This window comes from Trachinotus anak, unplaced genomic scaffold (assembly GCF_046630095.1).
Source record: "Trachinotus anak isolate AG129_WGS33_773 ecotype Australia unplaced genomic scaffold, CSIRO_AGI_Tana_v1 ptg000010l, whole genome shotgun sequence".
In the NCBI taxonomy this organism is placed as follows: Eukaryota; Metazoa; Chordata; class Actinopteri; order Carangiformes; family Carangidae; genus Trachinotus; species Trachinotus anak.
The window spans coordinates 5,319,354-5,345,130 of NW_027273861.1; the positions used below are offsets into that span (position 1 = coordinate 5,319,354).

At 39.1% G+C, this 25,777-nt stretch overlaps 2 protein-coding genes across 7 annotated transcripts in view; one reads left to right on the forward strand and one right to left on the reverse strand.

Moving 5' to 3' along the window:
• Positions 1 to 5,714: 5,714 nt before the first annotated feature.
• gabra5 (gamma-aminobutyric acid type A receptor subunit alpha5) overlaps positions 5,715 to 25,777 on the reverse strand; it is a 30,936-nt gene continuing 10,873 nt past the window's right edge. For all 5 annotated transcript variants that reach the window (XM_071487111.1, XM_071487110.1, XM_071487113.1 and 2 more), the window contains exons 6-10: positions 24,369 to 24,451; positions 15,378 to 15,521; positions 11,429 to 11,581; positions 10,871 to 11,082; positions 5,715 to 8,990 (exon numbers count right to left, since the gene is read on the reverse strand). In XM_071487111.1, coding sequence (XP_071343212.1) covers positions 8,700 to 8,990; positions 10,871 to 11,082; positions 11,429 to 11,581; positions 15,378 to 15,521; positions 24,369 to 24,451 — 883 coding nt within the window. In that variant the 3' untranslated portion in view covers positions 5,715 to 8,699. The remainder of the gene's footprint in view (positions 8,991 to 10,870; positions 11,083 to 11,428; positions 11,582 to 15,377; positions 15,522 to 24,368; positions 24,452 to 25,777) is intronic.
• The window catches only part of gabrb3 (gamma-aminobutyric acid type A receptor subunit beta3), a 53,420-nt gene continuing 40,502 nt past the window's right edge, over positions 12,860 to 25,777 (forward strand). For both annotated transcript variants that reach the window (XM_071487105.1, XM_071487107.1), the window contains exon 1: positions 12,860 to 14,236. In XM_071487105.1, the coding sequence (XP_071343206.1) occupies positions 14,142 to 14,236 (95 nt within the window). In that variant the 5' untranslated portion in view covers positions 12,860 to 14,141. The remainder of the gene's footprint in view (positions 14,237 to 25,777) is intronic.

The following is a 25,777-nucleotide window of genomic DNA, read 5'->3' on the forward strand; positions in this document are numbered from 1 at the left end:
GAGGAGAGAGCCAGGGAGAAGCGCCTCATAGTTTGTAATCCCACAGAAATCACACTCATTGTTAAAATCAGGCGTTTTCAAATGTCCTCCCCACGGTGGTTGTGAGTCGAAGCCGCAGCTCCACACTTGCAGGGGCTGCAGATCCTGGATGGCGGACACTGGCGGTCGTACGCAGGTGCGCACTCTCTCAACGCATCCACTGAAAAGCTGTAATTCATCAGAAACTCCTCTATGGGTAAGTCTGCGTCACTCCACTTTCTTATGGACTACTTCACAGCTCCCATAAGAGCTGTTACAGTGGCATAAAAACATTTTTCTGATATTTTCCTCTTTCTCTCTCTCCCTGATGTGTGTGTGGGATATCTGCCAAACATCTGCAAAATGAAGCTAAACAGGGCTGTGGATAGAAAGATGAAAGAAAGAAAAACTGGGATTCTTTGGAACAATATTTCAATATAAAGCCTCATACTATTTATCCAAGTAGACAGGGATTTAACTTTAACCTTAAAAGAGATAAATCTGCATCAACAATATTAATTACATTCCAGTTACCAACATTTGCCAGTTTTAAGTTGAAAAGGTGAGGTGCTTTCCTCTTCTTTTTAAAATGTTATTATTCATATTTCCATAGTTTGAATTAATTAATTAATTTATTTATTTTAGTGGTGCACCTGCAGTTTGAGTCCAGGTGATGTGGCTGCTTCATTGTATTTATTTGAAAGCTTGAATATCAATGTGCTGCAAGAGCTCCTTTACAGCTGCCAAATGCTGCTAATTGGCATGCAGCCTGATTCATTATAAAGCTATCTCTGGAGCAGCGTTTGTAATTGTAATTGAGGGCCCTTGCTTCGTGCACAATCAATGATAGAGGTTTAACACTTAAAACTGCACTTCAGCAATTTAGTTTTACACTTCCATAGAGTTGGGGGACTCACAAGAGACATATAAAAAAAGTAATGGAAAAACAAAACAAAACACTGTGACCTGCATTTCCCATAATGCAAATGGATAGTATGTGTCATTAAACCTTCCCTGCCTCTTAAATTCCCACTTTTCTCAAACCCTCACACCTTGAGTTTGTCACACAGCCGTTTTTAACCCAAAGATGAGATCAGCCTGTCAGATAACCCTGATGACGTCACCAGGGTTATCTGACAGGCTGTGCCATTAAATAGAAGTTGTACTATCTTAAGGGACAAACAGATGCAACATGTCTTGGAAAATTATTTTTTTTAAAACAAACAAAAAAAACCCAACACAGCTGACCACCTGCTGTATAAAAAGGTACCGTCTGTCAGTGTCATGAGGTGGTCTCTCTCAGCAGCTGCTGTAAAGGAACTATATGAGCTTTTTCTTCAGAGTATTATGCGATTGCCCCTTGACCCCTCCTGGCTATCATTTGAAATGAACAGACAACTCTGGCTGAGCACATGTGCGCCAAGAATGAAAAAGGGCAACAGCAATTTCTCCCTCTGTCGACCCCTTGTGTTCACTCACTGTCACATGCAGGAGATTCCTGAAGGGTGGAAATTAACTGCTGAGATAAATAATCCTCTGAAGACTTAGATAACACCACATCTCACAAATATAGTCTCATCTTGTGAGAATTGTGTCTTTACGGCATCAAAGTGAGACTAATAGCAGTTTCTCCTGACAAAAGCTCAAACCTCTTCCTCATGGAGAGCAAGGACACAGCCACGAGACTTTCATGTCTCTGCACAGCTACAGGCAGCTGCTCCACCAGCTTAGCAGACAGTGCGGTGTAGCGGACATCGATCCTGTCTACAGTGCTGCTGCTGTAGCTGACTGCTACCATTCTCTGCTGGTTAAAAGGAGAAATGCAGGCGCTGGAAAGTGAACAGTGGTGGTGCTACAGTGTAATCAGGACTTGAACCATAGAGAGAGGGAACCACAGCTGCAGGAGGAGCTTACAATAACATGGCTGTGGCATGTGTCATCTGCCTGATATATATGGGACCGTCATGCTTTGATCATGAGTGAATCATGTGCTGCCCACAGTAAAAAATAAAACATCAATGGACTCAAAGAAAGTGATTAACAATATTTTAATTTAAAAAAAAAAATATTATTACCTTTTCTGTTTGGCACAAATGGACTCTGAACGTGAATATTTACAAAAATGTAATTTTGATGCACTCAGGATAATTAGATTTATACTAGAGAATATAATCACCTATAATTATTCCTTTTTTTGTTCCATTACTCTAATTTGTGGTAATTACACTCACATACAGAATTTAGTGCTGACGATTGCATTGGGCACAATTAGCCTTTAAAATCATTGATTGTGCTGTTAATTTTGATTAATTGTAACTATAATTTGCTATTTGATAATTACCTTTTTTTTAATGCAACAATTATTAAAATTCATTGACAAACATACACAGTACAATGTGAGATTTTAAGAAGTGTAGAGAAACCAACAGTTTGAACTTCTACATATTTTCTGGTGACCTTTCAGTGCTTCAAGTTCTTCTTTATAGCATCAGCGCGCTAAGATTACAGACCTGCACCCTACATGTTTCATTCATTATTTACAGTCTAAAGTTATAATCTATAGGCATACATGACAACACTGTGCTTGTAATCATCCAACCACCAAACCAAAACACATTTTTTGCAGCAATCCTCCACAGTGTTTTTATCAGTCCAACATCCAACAAAGCAACATCTTTTTTCCTTCATGTGAGGCTCTGTTCATTAAAAACAGGAAGTGAGGATGACTGTGCTTTGCTTTTGCTGAGGAAGATGAAGCTGAATTATTTCTTTCACTGTCTTGTTTTTGTGTGATGTCCTTTATTGTTCTTTACCCCCCTTTTATGACGCTTGCCTTGATTTAGGATTTTTGTATTTCTTTCCTGTTTTATTTCTGTGCTGTCATGGTTTTGTTTCATCCTTTGTCTGGCGCAATCTGCGGTTTAAAAGTGCTGTATTAGTTTAAAAAGGCTTTTATTAGCCACATGAAACTACAGGCTGGGAATCAAGGTCACCTAATGTTTTCTTTTTTAAATTGAAATTCACTTCAATATTTTGCAGACTTTCTGAGCAAATGACACAAAGAGGGATCTGTGATTTGATATTCCATGAAAGTAAGATCAATGCAGTGATATAATCCACAAGAGTTTGAACCTTGTATTTTGAAGAAATGCAGTGACCATGGCTGTATTTTTATAAAGGTATTGAAAAGCCAATGTCAGTTTAATACAAAAACATGATATAACTTTATATGATACAATGGTACAACCCCTTGTGCCACTGCAAAGGAAAGGCAGATTCACACTTGCTGAAAGTGTGTGTTCAGCAATCCAGAAATCAGATTACATCAGTGAGCTACATGCATGGGCTGCAGACATTTTGTACGCTGATAAAGTAGCTGCAGTATATGTCCGAACATAAGGTACAGTGAGTGTCCTTACATCCCCTCTGACTAAGCAGTTTTGAAGACATTTCATAGATAGTACCCATAATGAGCCTTATATTAGATTACATTTTTGTTTTTTTCACTATTAAAACTTTCCCACATCATTCTGCTCACCCTGAGCTACAGACTTCACACACCTTTCTGACACCTCTCTTTGTGGTGCATTTGCTCCACAAACATCTGTTTTTTCCGCAAACATAAAAAACCCTAATTGTAACGACAATATTTTTAGGAAATACACTTATTCACTTTGTTGCTGAGGGTTAAGATTGATACTATTCTTACATCTGTTCATTACATAGCCTCTGAAGTTACAGCGGGCAGCAGTTAGCTTAGGTTAGCATGAAGACAGGAAGCAAGACAAACATCCAGCCAGGCTCTGTCCAAAGGTAATAAAGTCCACATACCAGCATCTGTGAAGGTGTTTTGAGTAGAAATGTTAGCTGTAAGCTAGCTAACATAGATACACATAGTGTGTTTAGCAGCAGCTGACTTAGGTTAGCATAAAGACCAGAAACAGGAGAGCGAGAGAGCCTGGCTCTGTCCTTAACGTCCACACAGGTAAAGGTGCGTTGAGTACAAACTTTAGCTGTAAGCTAGCTAACACAGATACACACAGTGCTTTTTGGAGTGTGCCTCAAGCTGAAACATTTTCAACTTGTTCAGACTTGTTTTCATGTCACTTCATGACTTCCGAGATGAATTTAAATGAAGTTGCATCTTCACAGTGACTTTTTTTTGTCTTCACACCACGCAAATGTTCCATCACATGACTACATGTCGTGACATTTTCATGCACAAGTTTTTGTACAGATTAAACAAATGACATATCATTTAATCATCTGTGAGTTTTACAGGTGCTCGTAGCTGGATTTTCTTACATTTGGACAGAGCCAGGTTCGCAGTTTCCCCCATTTCCAGTCTTTGTGTCAAGCTAAGCTAACTAGCGGTAGCTTCATATTTACCTCTCAGATGAGAGTGGCATCAATCTTCTCTTTATCTAACCAACAGCAAGAAGGCTCATAAGCATATTTTCCTAAATATCAAACTAAACCTTAAATTCATTCATGGCACTGATAACACAAAGCTTTTTCACCATTCAAAATCTTGAAGGAGTTACCTTACAGCTTGAAATAGTTGTCTTTTGTCCAGGCATAATCTTTCCCTGTCTGTAAAAATTGATGTTGAATTGAAGTTAAACTTCCACTGTTGTAAAAACACCACATTGCTGTAACACAATAATAATATTGTGCTTTTTGCAAACAAATAGAAGCAGCTTGAAAATGTAATTCTATCTGAATTAGTTGGACCAGGTGAAAATAACGACTTGAAAACTACTTTGGCCACCATTAATGTCAGTGTAAAAAGACACATAGACTGGATACACTACCAAGAACCTGATTAGATCTTGATAAATCAGAATAATTTGAGAATTTTTGTAAATGATAAAAACAAAAACAAACATAATAAAACCAATATATTCAATGTTTATAAGGTTGTACTGTAAGTGCATCTTGTCTTTTGATTTAGCCCTTTACAGCATCAATCTGTTTTAAAAAATTACTGAAATTGACACTTCTTTGTTGGCTGGTTGATCAGTATGTCATGTGTAAAATATGTGTATAAAGGTCAGCAAGCAGGAGGACGACTCTCTGACAGTGTGGAGTATGTTGTCCAGGAGAGGACGGTCCTCTTCCCCAGCCTATACTGTGGCCCATCTTTGCTTCTCAAGCTATATATTATTGATGTCATTTGGTGCCATCAGTGACAGCTTAATTTGGTGTAGAGTATGGGCATGCTGAATGGAAAAAGCAACTTAAATGGGGCTAAATCCTTGGCAAACAGATGTGAGCCAGATGTTACCGCCACAGAGACTCCCAAGATGGATTTAACAGTCCACCAACTGTACAGGCTGCATGATCTGGATGTGCATGTATATAATCAAAGGAGAAACAGCACGTGCAGACCGTTGTTCCATCAAGCAAGATTAAGCCAGTGTTTTATCACATCGGCTGCATAAATGTATCTAAATATGAATTCAAGCATTATACTGTATATCTACTGCATCCCAGTCTAGCTTCCTGTGTGTATTTACCTGGCACAGCACACAAGAGAAAAGCGATGAAACTTGAAAATCCCTGATCGGTGTGAATTATGACCTGACATTTATAACATGACACTCCATGTCATAAAGGTTGTGCTACAACTGACATGATGAAGGCTTTTCATGTTTCAGTATCACTGAGCTTTTTGATCATCAACAGTCGACAGATGGAGTCGGTGAAGCTTTATTTGGAATCAGGTATGCATAACAATTAAGAAAGAAAAAAAAAGTTTAGGTTTCAACAGTGACCCAGACCCTTACATTGATCAGTTGCACAGGCCAATTACATAAAAAAACCCAACATTTAAATAAGATAAAATACATGAATAAATTAAATAAATAGAGTTAGAGAGCACTGTGCTTCCAAAGAGAGAAGGGCAGATTCAGAGTAATGTAAGTATAAGCAATATACTGATGATTCAGAGTATAAGCAATATATAGAAAAAGACTATTGCCAGAAGGATAAAATCTGGATAAAAAGACATCAACAAAATGAAGGCCAAATGATTCAAACATATTACCATAAACATTGTTCATATGAGCATTATTTATTGCTTCAGATATTTGCATTTAAATAACAGCCTGTACCTAAAATTCACTTAAATGTAATGATAATGCAATATAACTGGTGTGCTCCATAAACATATTAAATAGTGGCAGGCCACACAGAAGGCATAAAGTCACATGAGTAGATCACGCTCACATTTAAACTGTTCCTAGAGACAAGAGGCTTAAAATGTAATTCTGGGAGAACTATGAAGACTGCAAAACTGTCTCTGCTGACCTGAATGTAGTGCATGCAGCCTTTCACAGTGCGACTCATGCAAAAAGCTTGACTTCATGTGGTCTTATGGTGACCTCAAAAGTGATTTCAATTGGGGTCCATTAAAGGAATACATAACGCTCCCATGTCTGTACACTAATTATAAAGCTAAAGTCTGACAATGGTTAGATTATCTTAACATAAGACTGTAAGTAGGAGGACACAGCTAGCCTGGCTCTGTAAACATACTTGACAACACAACTGAAACTCAGTAATTAACATCTAGTCCTAACATACAAAAACTGCTGTTGTTATAACAAGACGCAGCTTTTTATTAGTTTAATTCAAGTTCAATATATTGTGTAACTCCTCAACAACATTCAGACTAATGCTACGTTTGAACTTGACACTAGTGCAACAGTCTTGTTGTCATTAAAAGTCACTGTCCAGTACATATCACACATACGAGATACAAGTGTTAAATTTATCGCGTTTCCTCTACTTTGGACAAAGCAAGGCCAGCTGTTTCCTCTTCTCTTCATGCTAAGCTAAGCTGTGTCTAAGTGTTGTCTCACTATAGCTTCATATTTATCGTAGCAACATGACAGTGTTATCAGTCGTCTCATTTAACTCTTAAGAAAGAGCCAAATAAGTATATTTCCCAAAAAGTCAAAGTATTGCTTTGATTGAATACTTCCCTTCTTTGTGCTAAGCTAAGCTAACCAGTTGCTAACAGTAGCTTCATATGGGCTGAACAGACATGTGAATGGTATCAATACATTTACATTTTAAACTTTTAAATTCAGCCATTCATTGATTTCTATTATTTATTAACTATATGATTAACTGTATTGTAACAAAATGTCTTGTTTAATCTAATTTATTTGTTTTATTTATTTTACTTACTGCTGCTCATTGTTCCCTCGTATTGACCCATGTGTGTTGAACTGTTGCCTCTGACATATAACTAAATTGCCTGTGAGTTTTGAAGTTGAGTGTATGGAATGGGTAAGCTGCAAAGGAAATGCTCTTCTCGGGACTTATAAAGTTGTCTGAGTCTGAATCTTTTCCTCTAACTATTGGCAAGACAGCAAATAAGCATATTTCCCATAAACTCTTCTTTTAAGAGAGCACTCCACTATTAAATGACAAATTCATATTAATACTTGATCTTACACCTTAGCAGGAAACCCCAAAAATAGCAACTGTAACATGATTTAAACAACCTTGTCATTGTGACTTTCTGTGTCTGATAACCTGATGAGCTCAAGTCAGTCTCTTAACTACTAATCAGTTAATTATGATGAAAAAAGTGATCCTGCTCAAAGCATCCAAATATTTATCAACAATATTTGCAAGTTATCATCAAAGCTTATGAAACAAGAAACTTATCTAAAAAAAGAAAATGTTTAAAAGAGCACTGTATATTCATAAATGCTAAAGCTCAAGCTATTCTGCTCTTTTTTCAATATCCAGTCAATGAAGCACTAGACTAGAGTAACACTGTGCTGCTGTATATGCTTAACATAGAAGCTAACCCTACTGGCTTAGTGGTGCTTTTCTAAAAGCAGGGCATATATACACGTTTCTTCAACTATGGCGTTACATACATACATACATACAGGATTCCTTAACATGGTGACCTGGAAACAGAAGCTGCCACTGTCACTTTAGCTTTCAATCTGTTCCTGTTTAATCTCTCCACAAACAAAAAAAATAGCATTGACGGGAAACTGGCCATTCTACATCCAGAGAAATAGCAAAAAGTGAACAAGAAGAGTTGACATTTGAATGAAAGTTTTCAAACTGGCTTCTGAAAAAGTAATTGCATGAGATTTCAGTGCATTCATAATGAGTTATCACACTCTGAAGGCAACACATTTAGCATGGCTATTCATCTGCTTTTAACAAGGAAGCAAAGTTCCATGTGCCAGGGCCCAGCCTCGCATACCTGGACTTCCAGCCCATTTGTACAAAGTAAGAGTTACAAAGATAAAAGCCGGTTTTTGAGTAACACAGTAAAAATGTTGTTTTTGCATAGCATTTGGCCTCGCTTTACCATCATCTACTGCAGACTCAAGGAGAAAATATGAATGCCAAATGCTAACATTTCAAAAATTTAAAATTTGGCAGAAATGAATCAGTGACTAAGTCCTGAAATGAGAAAACTAAACTACTTTTTAAGGAGGAGAAGTTGTTAATCCTACATGTACAAACTCAAGGCAAACATGGCAATATTTTCCTGAAGCGACAGACATGCAATGTAACCCAGTGACTTAAAAAAAACACAACTATGATACAAGGACTAAGTGCTTGGCATTGTTTTTGATTGCGTTCCAGTTATCAAATCCTGAAGTGGTTGCCAGGAGGATGAACCCTCATCACAGAGCTTACACAGCTCCTTTGATCACTGGTTCCCTATTGAGATACGTGGCCCAGTACACCAGGTTGAAGGTCCCAAACAGCACTGGGAACACTATCCTGGACATCTTATCAATCTTGCTCACGCTGTTGTAAGTCTTTTTGGGGTCTGGGGCCTTGGTTTCAGAGGGTTTGAGCTGAACGGCTGTGCTATTTGAAATGGTGGAGATGGATGTGTCCTTTGTGAGGTTGGTTGTGTAATTCACACCGGCTGAACAGGTGTTGTTTGGCTTTTTAGACAGAGCCAAAGGGTCTTTTTTCTGCAGAGAAGAAAAAAAATGCATTGATTTAGTGTGCGTACACACAACTCTGGCCAAAAACGGTGCTGCACATTCATTGAACATTTAGTTAATAACACAGACACACACACACAAAAACACAAAGAGGACAATATAAAATGGCTAGTGAAGGTTGAAAGTGGGGATCAATGTCCTTGGGTAATAATGAACTGGCACTGTGCCACAACAGCGGCAGACTGAGCTGTGAATGTATTGATCCACTGTTTTTTAACTTCTACATCGTGTCTAATTCATCTCTTACTTTATTGTCATGTGTTACATGGACTTTTTCACTCTACTACTCCTCTCCTCACTTCCCACACCACCACTACTCTATTATAAGGAAGCAGCACAGAGGAGAGAGTAATAGAGTGGAGGAGAAAGCAAGGGCGAGTGGAGTGGACTTGTTATCAGGCTGCTGACAGAAGCTGCTGCTGTGATGTTAACTGCTCCATGTAACAACAGCGTTATAAAGTAGAATTGTTTCTGGATCACACAGATCAGTGGTGAATCTTGGAGATTTAACATTTAAACCATGATAACAGAAAATCTCAGAAGATAAGTGTTGTGTTGTGTGAATTCACACATAGCTGTTGCTGTGTGTCTGAATGTAAGATTTGTGTCTGACTGACTGAGGATGTGATCCAGCTGCTGGGTGACTCCTGAGGAGGGTTCCCTCTTTTGTGATCATGCAAAAGGTGCCTTCACTGTTCAAAATCTGTACTGATCCATCTTGTTATATAAACAATGACTTAATTGACCCCATGTGATGTGAAATGAGTTGCTCAGATGAAAACACAAAGAATTATCACCCAACTCTACAGTTCCTCTAAGGAGCTGTTCAGCTTTTTTTTAGCTCATTGTTTTGTAGTTTTACAGACTGAAACTCTCATGTTTTGGATCTGTCTCTGCACTCTCATCAACCTCACTTCCTGCAGCAGCAGCAGGCAGCTGTTTTCAGTGATAAACCTCTAATAAACTCAATATGAGGACCTTACTAAGCACCAAACAGCAGAGGGACAAAGTCTGTGACTAACTGAAGATCACAGTGATGCATTTAGAAACTTTACTGTTTAGTTTAGCTCTGATGGCTCTCCTCAGTATTGTTCCAGCCCCAGCAGGCACCTGTACACTATCTGCAGCACCAAACGGCACACACACACAGGTAGTGACCAGCTGGTTGACTTGGTGGAGCATTGAGGAGTTGGTGCAGAGCAAAACAGAGCTAAAAGCACAGTGAGTATATTCATAGTCGTACAATCATTAGACTGCCAGAAAACATCAGCTCAAATTTTGCTGGATGACTTTGCCAATGCGTGAGTCATATATCAGCTTTATTAGGCTATAATGTGTCACTGTGTGTGAGATGACAATGGTTTTATTTCTGTTCTGTTTCAAACACAAGACGTGACAGTTTCTTCTCTAAATGTGGCAACTTACAGTGAATGCAGACTCAGACAGATGCCTTGCAAGTACTTTTTGCAACACAGGCACCTGAGGCATTTACAAAACCTGAATATAAACTGGGACTACCCCAGTCTGCACTTATACCCAAGCAGACGGACAGCATGAGCTACAGGCTGGTACTTTTAAATTTTAATGAGGAATGCCCCCTCCAAACTGTGAAAATACGGCCACACAAACACAATAATTTGCCATCAGTGTAGGAACTCTCCACTGATTACATTCATTCTTTAGCCTCTAATACCTGAGACAGAGTCTTAGTCTTACAATAAAGGTGTGGAGACCAGCTTTTTGTGTGCTGTTTCAGAGATGGTTCCCTACAGCGGGTGCCAGCTTCCTGGGTCCTCACAATATGATATTAACAAGGAGAAACACACACACACACCTACAGTACATACCTTGGGTTGTTGGGCCTCCATCGCCTTTTTTCCATCCCAGGCCCAGCTCCTCTTGGTGAAATAATTGACTGTGGCAAATTCAATGAGCGCAGAGAAGACAAAGGCATAGCAGACTGCGATGAACCAGTCCATGGCCGTAGCATAAGCCACTTTAGGCAGCGAGTTTCGAGCACTGATGCTGAGAGTTGTCATGGTGAGCACTGTGGTCACACCTGGGGGTGGAGAAAACTGGGTCAGTTTTACTAACCAGACTTTAGATTCTGTTGTGATTCCAGCAGATTAAATCGTAGTAAAAGCAGGGCACGTTTCAGAGCATTATAGACAGATCAGAAAACATCAGGTCAGGAATGCATCATGTATTAGTGCTTCTCTAGAAACATTCAGGTATCATATACAAAATTAACAAATGTTTAAATAAGATAAAGAAAACACTTCACTTATTTACAAGGTATTTGCTCATATAGACTCAGTAGTGCCGCAGTACCAATATGGTGTTAAATCATAGGGCAGTTCCAAAGTTATTTTACTGGTCAAAGTGTCTGTGGTTTCCAAACTCACCAAACACAGTCCGTGCTGGCACTGACTCCCGGTTGAGCCAAAAGGAAACCTGGGACAGAATCACAGTCATGAAGCAGGGCATGTAGGTCTGGATGACAAAGTAGCCGATCTTCCTCTTCAGGTAAAAGTGAGCCATCATCACGGTGTACTGACCTGTAGAAAACAGCAGAGCAGAGGAGGGGGCCTGTCTCAGTGTGTGAGCATTTTTGTTTCCTGAAATTGTAACTGTAAAAACTATCATGCAGTAACCCAGAGGAAACAGTATCTGATGTAGGATGGGATGATTTCATTGAGATTTGCACTGAAATGTACAGTATGTGTTTATCAAAAGACAAACTGCCCTGAGTCTTAACATTATATCAGCTTACTACACAAGGTATAGAGATACATAGGAAAACTTTATATTTGAAATCTATTTTAATTCAGAAACAATATTGTCACAGCTGAGCAAATACAACAAAATCAGCAACTGATATGTTTGATTTTACTAAACCTCCAGAAAGCAGCAACATGATCAGTCTGTTCCTGGACTGTGACATTGTTGTTTCTGTTTGTCTTATGTGACCTTCGTCGAGTTAATCCCAAGATGAATGAACTTTTTCTCATAGTAACTGTAATAAATAACAGAATTCATTGTATTGTAATTAATAATAAAAGTAATTGTAATGTTTTGAATTGAAGAGAAACCTTTGCAGTTATATCAACCATACCACGTCACACCTCCTGTTGACCCGGGGCTAACTCTTGCTCCCTGCCATGTGTACATTTTATCTGCAGTGTGAATAACATGCTCCCACTTGAACCTACATTCATTGAGTTTCCGTCCACTGGGGGGCAGTGCAACACGCTGTGAAGACCTCATTAGCATCACCGTCTTAATTTGCTATGGCTAACGTGTTAGCAAACAGCTGCTTATTTACACATCAAGCAGGCATGGAGGAACATTAGCATTCATCTGGAGTCGTGTTTCTGTCCAAGTGATTAATCCAAATCTAATATTCACTCTTATTTTAGCTCTGCACCAACTCCTGAGGGAAATGCCTGACTCTTTAGCAGATTAGTGCTCCACTGTGTTCACCAGCCAGTTGCTAACTGAGGTTTATCACAGCAATTAAAGCTGAAAACAGTGACAGATGAAAACAACGCCAAAGATGGGACCAAAACATTGAAGTTGCTGAGCCAAAAAATGCTATTGTACAAAGTGAGATTTCCATGTGTTTTTTGATTATAAAGCAGGTCTAGGTTCTGGGTTAATACTGTGAAAGTATAGACAGAGAAATGCACACAGCCTGTACTCAGAAACTGAGCCTTAAAACCAGCCGTCAGGACTTCTGAATTCGATCACTCTGAAAACAGTCAGCCAACCAGAAGAAAGACTCAGAGCCTTTCTTCTGATTGGCTGACTGACCTGTTGTTACTAGAGCTCCAGAGAGAGGAGATGTAAAACTACACTGAGATGGTTTTTGGTTCTTATACCCACAAATATATCTTCTGATGGAGATCAACACTTCAAATACAACACTGGAAAAGTTGAAGGTTAGATGTATAATGATAACTCACTGAACATTCCTTAACAGATAGAGCTGCATGTTCCTCTAAGCTTTACTTGTTCATGTTTCTCTATTCTCTGCCAACAGGGATAATTGTTAAGTTCATAAAATCACTGTAAGTTCACCTGTCATGCCACAGTTTAGTCTCCAACTTTTTCTCATACTGAGTGCCCAGGCCCGCTCCGACCGATGCCCCACACTGATAGTCTTCTGTATGATTACTCTAATGACGGTACAGTAATCTAGTACAGATGCAGTAATCTGGCTGTGTGTGTAAGACTCATCAAAATCTTCCCTTTTTTAAATGATGTGTCTTGTGCTTGTTGTCATTACAGATCTCTGTTTTGGTTTGTGTTGTTTTCATTTCCTTCAGTCAGTGGGTGTAGTCTGCCTTGTGATTAAGGGGTCTACAAATAAACTTTACTCAACAACCTCAGGGCAAGACTTACAAGTCCAAATGTGAAAGTGTGAGCTAAATTATTGAAAAACAGGCTGGTGGGGAAATCATCATATCCTGCTAACCAACTGAAGATTGCATTTGAAGGATTTTTTTTTCTCAAAAATCCTGTCGAGCCATGGAGTCTGATAAACTATAGAAAATCCACAGATGACTGCTGCTTTCTCCTGGCAAAATCGGATTTTTCTGTCTCACTAATCCCTTGTCACAATCTGCATCCTGTGTATCTCTCTCACTCTCTCTCTCTCGCTCTCCCTCTGTCTCTGCCTCTCTCTCTTTCTATGTGTGTGAGAGTGTGTGTGTGTGTGTGGTGTGCGTGTTTGTGTGTGGTGTGTGTGTGTGTGTGTGTGTGCAGCAGACAGTCCATCCCATTCTGTCAGGACGGGCCACACTTGATTGGGGACATACATCCTTGCCTTGCCTGAGCTCGAGCACTACAACAGACCTGGATCAGTGGTGATTACAGCAGGTGCACAGATGACTGAGGCAGAGGGCGGTTGAGAGGGACCGGGGGAAAAGTTTGGATGGTCCCTGCGATGCGGCGACAAGCATCATGTCCTTAAGGAAAAGGACACCTGTGCTGCCTTCGCTCCGAGGACTACTAGCCTGCAGCCCTGCTCTGTGGTGGCACGACCGGGCGAACCTCACTCTGATCTGACCACCTGCTGGACTTGAGAGTGGATGGAAATCTCCAAGGTGTGAAAAAATGCGGTTGTGGTGGATTTTAATGATTGGTTTTTGGAGTGCCTGTGGGGAACTGCCATTCATAGCGGAGAACAATGCGGCTATGTTGGTCAACTGGTAAGTACAGATTGAAACCATCTGTTGAGCTTTGCTTTCTATTTTGATCTGAGAGCGCTGATGTGTGTAATGCAATGAAATGACAAGGTTTGCCTATCATCAATTCAATTCCCGTGCCCATATTTTCATCCTCTTCGGCTTAACCTGTGAGGTCAAAGGTCACCTCCAACCAGTGTGAGCACTTTGCTGAGCTATTCTTGGCTTGTTAAAGAGGGTTTGTACCTCAGATTAGCAATGCTAATTAAGGCCATGCTGGCTCTGTGTGTTGTCCCTCTTTAACTGGTCTAAGCACCACGGGGTGGGGAAGGAGTTACACAGCATACAGCATCCTGTGTGTTAATCTGAACTTGTTAAACGTTGGGAGTCAGGGCGTTCCACCAGCGTGAGCATGGCTGGATTTTCTCCCGCTGCGTAAAAAGCATCATTGTAACAGTAAATGTTACATTGTCCAGCCAAAGCAACTGTCAGTGTCCACACAATACAGCTATAGGAGTGCCTTCCCTGTGATAAACTCACTCCCAACAAGCTTCAGAAATGTATTATCATACTTCTTTACATAACAGAATTAAGCAGATGCTGCTTGTGCCCCCCCATCCACCACCCCCACCACCCCCACCACGTGTCTCTGCCGCAGCAGCCAATCCCTGAGCTGTGACGTCACTCAGTAAAAGCACAACTGATGGGCCTGCGTACGGATTAACCCTACAGACCCAGTGGCTCAGACCATGGATAAGTGATTTTTTTTTTTGCCCCCATCTCCCCATCTCCCCTCTTCCCCCACCCCCAGCTATCCTCTCTTGGCAGCCCCAGAGACAGCTGGCTATGTGTGGGAGGCATTCTCAAATCCTTGTGATTCATTCATTGTCTCTATCCAGCTTGATTTGAAAACATTTTCTTCTCACAACATCTTTTGATGGCACACCCTGTAATAACGGAGCTGAATAAAAGGTGGAGGCAGAGGCTCAACATCAGTGCTGCTGCCTGCAGCTACCGGTGCTGCAGGAGAGGAGAGAACATAGAGAACGATGGAGCACCATAAACCCCAGCTGAGATGTAAATGGCCATGGGTATGATAGGGAAGGATAAGTCATCTGTAATCCCAGGCCTGCTCATCCTGGAGTCTGGAGGCAGTTCACTGTACCTCGGCTGGTGTAGATATCCTCCGTCCCCGCGGTCTGACCAATCAGATGATACTGATTGAGCCGAGAGCCTTCCTCTGCCACCACCACTGACTTGGCTGCTCCCTGAGTCCACGTGTAGACCACTTCTGAGACTGGATACGCGTCTAAGTGAACAGGACAGAAACATGAACTTAATATTTGCATTCACAAAAAATACAAAACTGTAACAAAAGCATGCTGTTACACAATTTGTTTAAATTTTAATCTGACTCTTTAATGTAGCTTGTGACGTGACAGGGGTGCAGATCAATACATTAATTAATACCCATGGAAACAGCTGATCTACAGTCAGAGTGAGTTTGACAGAGAGTGTAGAAAAAGAGAAAACATAACAAAGATACTTAAATTATAATTTTATGCCACAGTAGGTGTTGAAAAGTACAAAATACAGATTAAAAACTGAACGAGAGATGAACCAATCACACTTTCACTCTCTCTCCTAATTCTGATTTAGACTCCTGAAGTCAGTCACAGTTTACTGATTGGATGTAGAGCTTAACTGATAAGTTGATTTAATGATTAGTTGACAGACAGAAAATTAATCCATAACTATTTGGATTTTTTTTATGGGTATAAGTTGTAGGGTGTTATCATTTTAAATTATAACAGGCATTTTTCACTATTTTCTGACATTTTAGCAAGTAACACTTAACAAATTAATCAATTGATAGTAGCATCACTAATCTGACACCAGTGCTTTTAATTTCCCTGTTTGAAATGCTTATTGTGTGGAACTGATCAGGGGATCTCCTGCAGTTTTGAGGGTAACACGAGGCTGTACAGTAACTAAATTAACTACAACATACATCAATATTCTTCGCGGCCTTACTTTAGCCAGTGTATATTGAATCACTGCATCACTAAACTGCACATCAAGTGTCACCTTCTGAAATATAATTATGATACCTGCCATCACTGTGTACCTATTCCTAAGCGATAGGAGGAACATGGGTGGCAGAAGTTAGAGCAGGCTGACCAGGCCCTCATATCTGCAGTATATAACTGAACCCCACGTTGCTCCTGATCTGTGCAGGAAAGTACTGGATGTCAGAGTTAATGCCCTCCAGCCTCAGTGCATGTTCAGTGTATTATTTTCATGTTCACTATGAGCTTTTGTTGCCGCTTTCTCTCAGGCAAAGATGAGTTTGATAAAAGACATGTTAGGTGAATGCAATTATGTAAGCGTTACATTTGTAGTCTTATTAGTTTACAGGTGCAGGTCATATTTGTCTCCCTCTCTTTAACTTTAAAGTGTTAAGCAGATCAGCTCACATAGGTCATGTATTTTTCCATCTTTTAGTGCTTAAAAATCAGCTCACACACCACTGTGTTCTTCTTAGCTCATCACATTAGAAAAGTATGAATGAGATTCTGTACAGCCGAGCGAGCGAACTGACACAGAGATCAAAAATGTAGTCCCAGCGTGGGTTACAAATAGATTACAATTTCAATAGTCATAATGAAGAAATATGTAATTCAATGCAGCTGTAGGGCACACTATATGGAACAGAGACACAAGCTGTATCAGATGTTGGCTACACAGGCAACACTTGTTTGGTCTCTTCGGGGCTTTGTTGACCAAAAAGTAATAGATACTAAAGATAATACCAGTCTTATTCTGTAAGGGATATATGCGCCAACACAGTAAATATTAAAGGCCCCATAATGTATAATGTGAAATTTTCATGTCTTTTTTATTATAAAGCCGGTCCAGGTGCTATATTAGTACTGTGAACATATCAAAGTGCGCAATCCATGGACAAAAGATACACAGCCCTAAAAATGTGCCATCAGGACTTCAGTGACCTTGTGATGTCACAACGAAACAGTCACTGCCCTCAGCCATGCCCCAGCACAGCCCACCTGGATCTCTGAGTTTTTACTTGAAATCTGCTATATTTTCTGAGCCTCTCTTCTGGTTCACTGACCTGTCGTCACTAGAGCTCCAGAGAGAAGCCCGAGAGAGGAGATAAAACTACACTGAGATGGTTTTTGGTTCTTAAAACCACAAATATATCTTCTTCAGACCACTGAAACATCTATAATGTTCCTCTGATTAGAAATTGTCCAGTAGTCGCACTATTGGATCTTTTCTTACCACAAATTCTATAAATTGTTTTCAAGTTGTTGCTCCTCATCCTCTTCCTCATCTTCTCAAATGTTGCTAGCTAAGAAATGTGGCCGACTGTGATACAACACTTGACCTTTCACCCACTTTGCTTCATTACACAGAGATTAACTTGGTGTCAATATTAAGAGCTTGTGTTTGGATCTGATGTAATCAGTTTGAGTGTATCACAATGCGCAGATGTTACTAATGGTATGATATTATGTGTCAAGGTTGGTGTAGTTTGACAGATTGTCTTGAATGATTCTGGGTTTGCTCACCAGTTAGCTTTGCAGAGTTAATATTTCAGTTGCTAGTTTGCTGTCAGCTGTGATTCTGTTTTCCTCTTTCATTTGCTGATGTTTTTCAAATACTCTGAGTAAATAGTTTGTCGTTCATTCAGGTTCACTTAGAAAACCTGGAAAATGCAAACACAGTCTCACTCGCTCACACTGTAGTACAAATCGCACACATACTGTAGAGGCACTAAATCTGTGTGTGTGGTTGTGTGTGTGTGTGTGTGTGTGTGTGTGTGTGTGTGTGTGTGTCAATTGTACTGCAGTGCAGCGTCCAATCTAACAGTATTGCATTAATCCAGCAACTGTGGTGTTAGAAGACTTCACAGCAATTTAGATTTACCCAGTCTGTGGATTATCGTCTCAAAGACACTTCACATTGTCTCAAACATGTCTTTGTACAACTGTGTTACATCAGCAGTTGATTTTTTCTATTCCCTTTTAGAAGCACACATTACTCGTAGGTTGTATGAGAAAATTATGACAAAAAATATATCACTTACAATTGATTCTCTCATGATTTTGTTGAAAAGACACATTATGTAACAGCTTAGCCACTCACTGCTTAAAAAGTAACATAGAAAATGAACTTAAAGCTGTGTAATCAAACACTGAAGGTTACAGTGTTTGGTTTTGTGTGGTAATGCTGCATTTTGGACAAGCTGCAATTTTGTGTTTTTGATTGATTTCTAAGTTGTCAATAGGGAATTATTATAACCTTTATTTAATTAACTAGTCTCACTGAGACCAAGATCTATGTTGCAAGAGAGACCTGAGTCAAGAAAATCAAATAAAGGAATAAATGACTTTGATACTCAAAAAACCTTGTCTTGAAGAGAGATTCTTAAAAGTGGCAGACAGCTGAATACAGTACATATCAGCGGAGTCCAGGGAACGTGAAAGTTGCTTCCAGCCAACAAAGAGTCCGGCACATATACCATAGAGTAATAATTTCTGTACAGATTAAACAAATGAGCTATAACGTGTTAATCAGTGAGATTTAGAGGTTTTTTTTACTTCATTTAACTGGACTGATAGCTGGTCAAGATGTCTGGAGAAGCTGGACACCTGTAGTAAGTTTTCTAATGTCACAACCACATTTGAGGGATAGTTTCAGCATTTTTCAAGGTTGTCTTAAAACAACACTCATAAATCTGTTTCCATATTAGTATGAACACCTGACTTTCCAGACAGAGAAAAACTGTGCAGTTATCCTTTAAGCAAGTTGTAGCCCTGCATTCACTTCATCTGTGCTTCCTACATAATACAATGAACGCTTGAGACACAGTAATGTGCTAAATTTCTGCATTGTGTTTTCAGAAATGAAATCAAGGTAACATTTTACATTTACTGAACATGAACAACTTAAGTTTTTAAGTTTTTAAATTCTTAAGGAAATATTAAAGTAAAAAAATGATGCATACTGCACATTAACACTGCTAACCTGCATCCTGCAACCTGTAGTCTGTGTGTATGATCTGATGAAATGAGTTGAAATAAGTTTACTGTCACATGTGACCTTTGATTGACAAGCATACTAATGGTAATGGTGCATATATACGTTATCATAAGTCATCCTGATGAGAAATTAAAGGTTAATTTAACTGTGAGGATGAGGGGGTCAATAATTAAACAGTAAACGCAGCGTTAAGATCTATACCCACAGTAAACAGTAAGTTAGGTTTTTAGACGTTAGTGTAAAGTGGGTTTAAATGTCAAAATGTCTGATCCTTGTGCTCTGTACATACTGGTTTACTCGCCAAAGTGACTGTGAACACTTATGATTTTGCAGACACAGACTTTTCCCAGCTCCCTGCCCTGTTTCAAGTGATTCTCCTGCTGTGTGCCCTTTCTCCCATTCCACCACAGGCTATTTCACAGCACCTCTCAGTGACTAGTTAAAGCCGCCTTTGCTCGAGCTGTTGAGAATGAGGACACATGTCTTACATTCTGTCCATCGACAAGTCCAACGAGTCATATGGGCTGACATAAGAGTAAGAAAACAGCCTAATAAACAGTGGGTTATCTGCATAAATTTGAGCATGGGACACACTTTAATAAGCACCAAGGTGTAATCTGAGAGAAAAAAACAACCTGTTAGGCTTATTGAGTCAACAGACAGTCTGAGAGGGAGACAATTTTCTGTCTCATTTTGCTTTTCTATTTGCATTTCAGGTCATTTGCATGTGTGCGAGGCGGGCTTCTGCTATTCATTTGTAAGATGCAAGCTATTATTCTCAGCTATGAATTAGAGACCTGCAAGATTGCAACAACAAATATAATATTTTATTGTTACATTGTGTACATAAAACACATATAACAAAAGCAAGAACAGCACAGAAAAAAAAACATGCCAAGTCCGACAAATAGACCAAGAGGCTAGACACAGCGTGTTGTGGTCCTACACTTGATTTGAATGTTTTTATTAGATGAATGAAAGAGGGGGAAACAAAAAAGAATAAATGAATGGAAAATTATAACAGTCTGTACTGTATCTGTGAATGCACAGAACAAACCACATTCAGTGTTCTCAGATCAAATCAATATATTAGTAAAAACTGAGAATTATTCATTTGTGACTCTCTTTAAATATCAAAGTCTGTGTTCCCAGAGCAGTGCAAAACCATTTAAGTCCAAAAAGACTTAAGAAAAAACAAAACAAAAAAACAAAACAGAACAAGCAAACATATTAAAAGTGTGGTTGTTAAGTAATAACAACCACTCTCATGTCTGTTCACTAAATATCAAGCTACAACCAGGAAATGTTAATGTTAGCTTAAGTTAGGACAAGGATTGGAAGCCAGGGGAAACACCTTGCTAACCACAAAATATAAAACATACATTTTCACACTTGTTTTTGTATGGGTTTAACAAACATATCAAAACCAGTTAATTAGTGAGCGTTAGACGCTGGGCAGATTTTGTTACCTCTGGACAGAGCCAAGCTAGCTTCCCCTGCTACAAGGTTTTATGCTAGGTTAAGCTAGAGTGTCCTGCCTTTAGCTTTGTATTGGACAGACGCAAGAGTGGTATTGACCTCTTTGTTAATTCTTGGCGAGAAAGCAAATAGACATGAAGGTGGATATGGTAAAAAGAAAAGACATATCACAATGGAGAGGTTTAGAGAGATTAAATGGGGCAAGTTAGAACATTAGCAAAGTAACGACACAGAATTGCACAACTAAAAAGACGAAAACTTTGGAGAAAATGGGGATGTATAAACAAAAATGGCACCTCATCATAAGTGAGACTGCCAGTGATCAAATGTAAACAGTGAATAAAACAACTGCAGACTGCTGGCTTCACAATAGAGGGCAACTGGACAGACTGGTCTGAACTTGAATGGAGTTGATTGAAATCCTGTAGTATGAAAGAAACAGTGATGGAATATTGAGCAGAAACCTGCAATAGCCATTAAGCTAACCAGGAAGCGTCACAACCAGATGTTGCTTGCTAACAGTAAGACTTTATTTACAGCGTACTGCCATGCTGATTCCGATTTCTTAGCCATGACTTCATCCAGTTCTTTTCTTGTATTTTATTTTTCCGTGCTAAACAAGTGCAACCAGCTGATGACCTCCATGTTTGTTTTGCTCTGAAGTCATATTTGATCACGCATATTTCTGTGAGATCCTTGGTCCCTGAAATCACTCTGAAATCATTTTACACAATGCCAAGCGTGTGGTCTTTCATCTTGATTGAATCATCTGGTGTGTGCATTTTACAATGAAATATTAAATATTGGTTAAATCTGTCATTATGTGCGTGGTCTCGAAAGTCTAAAAAATTTTAAAAGTTATGAATTGAAAATCCTCTCGTGTGCATAAGCCTTAGATTGTTACTCAGACCTAGCTATGTGGCTATAGCTTGACACCAACATTTGATAGCAGCAAATACAATTTTACTGTATTTACATCAATCAAACACATTCTATCAATTTTACACTACCTTTAAATAGTTTACAGCTGTTCCGAGCCACAGTAAAATAACCGTGAGGCAGAGAACAAGACAGACAGTAGATAGTAGATTTCAGTCCATGAGAGGTGATTAACACAATGGCAAAGGGCAGGTCTACTGGAGCTTTGAAAGCCTTGAGCTCAGGGTGAGTGCTGTCCATTAGGTCAAAGGATTATCTAGGGTTAATGGAGTCGGGAAAACAGGATATACTGTACCACTGTAACTTTTACAGCTTCTGACCTTGCATAGGCTATATTTTTACTGTCACGTTAGGTTTTACAAGTTGTTTTAAAGTACTTATTCTTCAGTGATCACCTCCATTGTAGATGGAGGTAAGAGATAATATTCTCACACAGCTTATCAAACCCTTTTAAATGGAGATAAAAATTAGTCAAATGCTGAGAAATGTGAATATAACATTGACATCATATCAATGATTTTTGTATGTTTTATTAGATTTTATTAGTTTTTTAATCATTATTTTTCATCATCATCAGTATTTTTGGATATTTACATTTATGTATGAATGTATTTATTACCATTACACTACCTGTCAGAAGCTATAACATTCCCATTTTTCACTTTTTTTTATTGGAAGATTTATTTCAATAAACTTTTATTTAAGTAGTCAAGTTTAAAATCATGTAAATGTCATAAAACAGGCCTTTTTCAGGGATTTCTGGTTAACTCACAGCTTTCATGCAGCAGCGTAAGTAAATGAATCCTTGGAAGTTGATGCAAACTATAGGTGATGACTTATAAACCCTCTGTTTGTACTAACTGTGTTACTGCACCCTCTGATGCATTACTACGATGCTCCTGTGCTGCAGGAAGCAGAACTGTATATTGTTGTCAGAATGGAGAGAAAATGGCAGGTAACAATGGAAGACAGACTGGTTGGTCAGGGGTTCACACGACAGCAAGAAGATGACCCAAACCAGAGGAGAAGGGCCACATTCAGACAGTCTCCAGCCTTAAACCCCATGTAGCAGATTTGGGATGAACTAGACAGAAGGTGAAAGAAACCAACCTGCAAGTGCAACACATTTGTGGGAAGTTCTGCAAGTTTCTGAGCAATATTTGATTTCCATTGTAGAAAGAATGTAGCAAGTGTGTTCGCTGATTGAGTTGAAATTTAGATTCAGTGATTGTTTTTATTGCTTTCGTATCAGAAACACTGAGACATTAGGTACATTTAAATAACAACTTAAGAACAAAGGTGTGCTCAAACATTTGACTGGTAGTGTTCATGTATATTTTTAAGTTTATAGCCTTTGATTTTTTTGGCTTTGTGATTAACATTAGTCATGTTTCCACTCAATTGTAACATAAATCGATGGTCAGCAAAAGAAATTGTGAATAAATGCAGATTTCCAACCACAACTCACTAAGTCTGTTTCCACTGCACTTTGCTGCATTTAGCTTTTATCGATACTTGTTCTTTATTAATTGAATTGAAATGTGCATATAAGCAAATGCATTTTGTTGTCTTTCTTTCCCTATCTATTGTGTGTGTGTGTGTGTGTGTGTGTGTGTTTAGTCAGCTGGGTAGTGTGCTGTTGCATAAAACTGCCTTATAGGAATAAGTAAAGTTGTATTGAATTCAAGAATCTCAGTAATCTCAGTCACTTACTCTACAGGACACCAGGTAAAGACTTCTGTATTTAAACTTTCTTTAATTAATTCAAGCAGGTTTCGACTTTCTGGGCTCCCGGATAAGTTAATTGACACCAGTTAGCTTGGTTGGTTGTTCTGATTATCCCCATCCCTGGTCTCAGGTCGGGGTAGAGGTGACCAAAGCAGACGTGTGAAATGGCTAAATGTCATGACACTGGGCATTCAGCGTGCCCTAGCTCTGCCTCTGAGACGAAAGAGTGTTGAGGCCCGAGCTAAATAGCAGGTAGGACCACAAATGCTAATCTTAAGATTACAAGACAGGAGCTCCCCAGATATTTTTGTACCACTAGAGCTGTGTGAGGCAACCTAACTAGCTTACACAGTAAGTAAATAAGTACGTAAGTCATGAGGAAGGCTGTGCACTAACCCAAGTGTGGTTTAGCTGTGCATATGCAAGGTGCAGGACTGGATTTTTAAAATCTTACATGGTATCTTAAATCTTACTATGCAGGTCTGGTGTGTGTGTGTGTGTGTGTGTGTGTGTGTGTTTGTGCCCATACTGTGGCTGCATCCACTGTGTGTGTTTCAAATATTTCCCATTAAATGTAGCTGAGGCAGTGAAGGATGCAGGGGAGCAGCCCTGACATGTTGATTAATGGTTTAATCAGGAGCAGTGTGTCAGTGTCTACATGGCTATCTCCTGCACCGCCACAACAATAGCTTTGAACCTGAGGGACACGGGCTGTCAAACACACCAAGGTACATACATCCCTATGTCCCCTGCGTGGATAAGACACTGCAACTGATGTCATGTCAAACCTGTGCGCTACTTTTGTCACTTGTTACCTCACATGTTTTTAGATTTTGTTCTTGTGTCACTGATGTCTAGGTTGCAGACATGAAACGTTTACAACATACATGTTCTTGTGTTATTTAATGTCATTATGCATTTGCTCAGAGGCATCTTTACTCACAGCTTCCAAATTTAAGGGGACAAGCATGGGCATCCATTGGGAAATCCTCCAGTTGCATGGGGCACTCTGCTGATATAGTCAGTCTGAAAGAAGAAGTCATGCATCCAGTGTCAGAAAATAAATTGACTGTGTGATCATCATTATCATCATCATCATCATTACCACCACCATATCACTTTATTATAAATAATGTGTTTCATTTAGATTCTGCTACATTTTTTTAACCAATGAAAATCTTCATTTGTCTTCATTAGTGAGTCTCAAATTATTGATAGATGAGTAAAATGTAATTTTCCCAGCACAGAGCAATAATCAACTGAGCCACCAGAGGGACCCATGATGATCTATCTGGGAAGAAATGATGCAGCTTTGCGTCTAAAAATAAGCTTGAGAATCATCTGAGTAAACTACTGAGGATTATTTTATGGAGTGAAGCCACCACCTGCATTAGGAGGTGCAATAAAGCATGAATAAAGCTTTACTGGAAATAACAGAAAACATGAGCCTGTGTTGTGGGTCTAGTGTGTTAACCACTGTCCCTCCACACAGGCAACAGTGAACTGTGCAGCCTTATCTAATGCTGCCCCCTGCTGGCCACACATGTAACAGCCAGAGCTGCTGTCATCCCCAGTAAAGTCCCACAATTACCCACTAATGCCCTTAGACAAAACAGGAATGTGACACTGACTAAAAGTCATACTAGGTAATACTAAGGGAGTGCTTGTTCTATAATTGAATATTTTAATTTACTACTGCTTTCTGATCTAGATGATCTAGAATTTACAGGGAAATATTGTACTTACTCTCTGGTAACTGTGCAAATTAAGATTCAACATATAAATTATGCAATTGTTTCATATAATATAATGTATTTTTGTAGATTAGCCTGCTGGTGGCTCAGTCATTTCAAACTCAAGAGTCTAGTGGGAATCCTAAGATACCACATATGTCAATGATTCATCTAGAATCAAGGCTGCAACAAATTTATGTTTCCTTTATCAATAAACCTGCTGATCTTTTTTTTCATTTTTTCAATTGATTGTTAAGTTAAAAAGTTGAGAAACTGTCAAAAAACACCCATCACAACTTTCCGTAACCAAACATAGTGTATTCTAAAGTCTTATTTTATTCACATTGTTTCATTATTCTTGCTCAAAAATGACTGAAGTGATTAATTGATTATCAATTGATTATTTAATCGTTTAATATTTTTCTGCCGATCAACTAATCGTATAATTGGCCGATTGTTTCAGTTTTTATCCAAAATGTTCCTGTTTGATGGACTGATGCTGCCATAAAAGAAACATGGAGTCTTGGGTTTGAATATTTTACTCAGTGTAAGCATCATATAACTTCAATATGGATCTGGAACAAGCTTCTATATGATAATGTGTACCAGGTACAAGTCA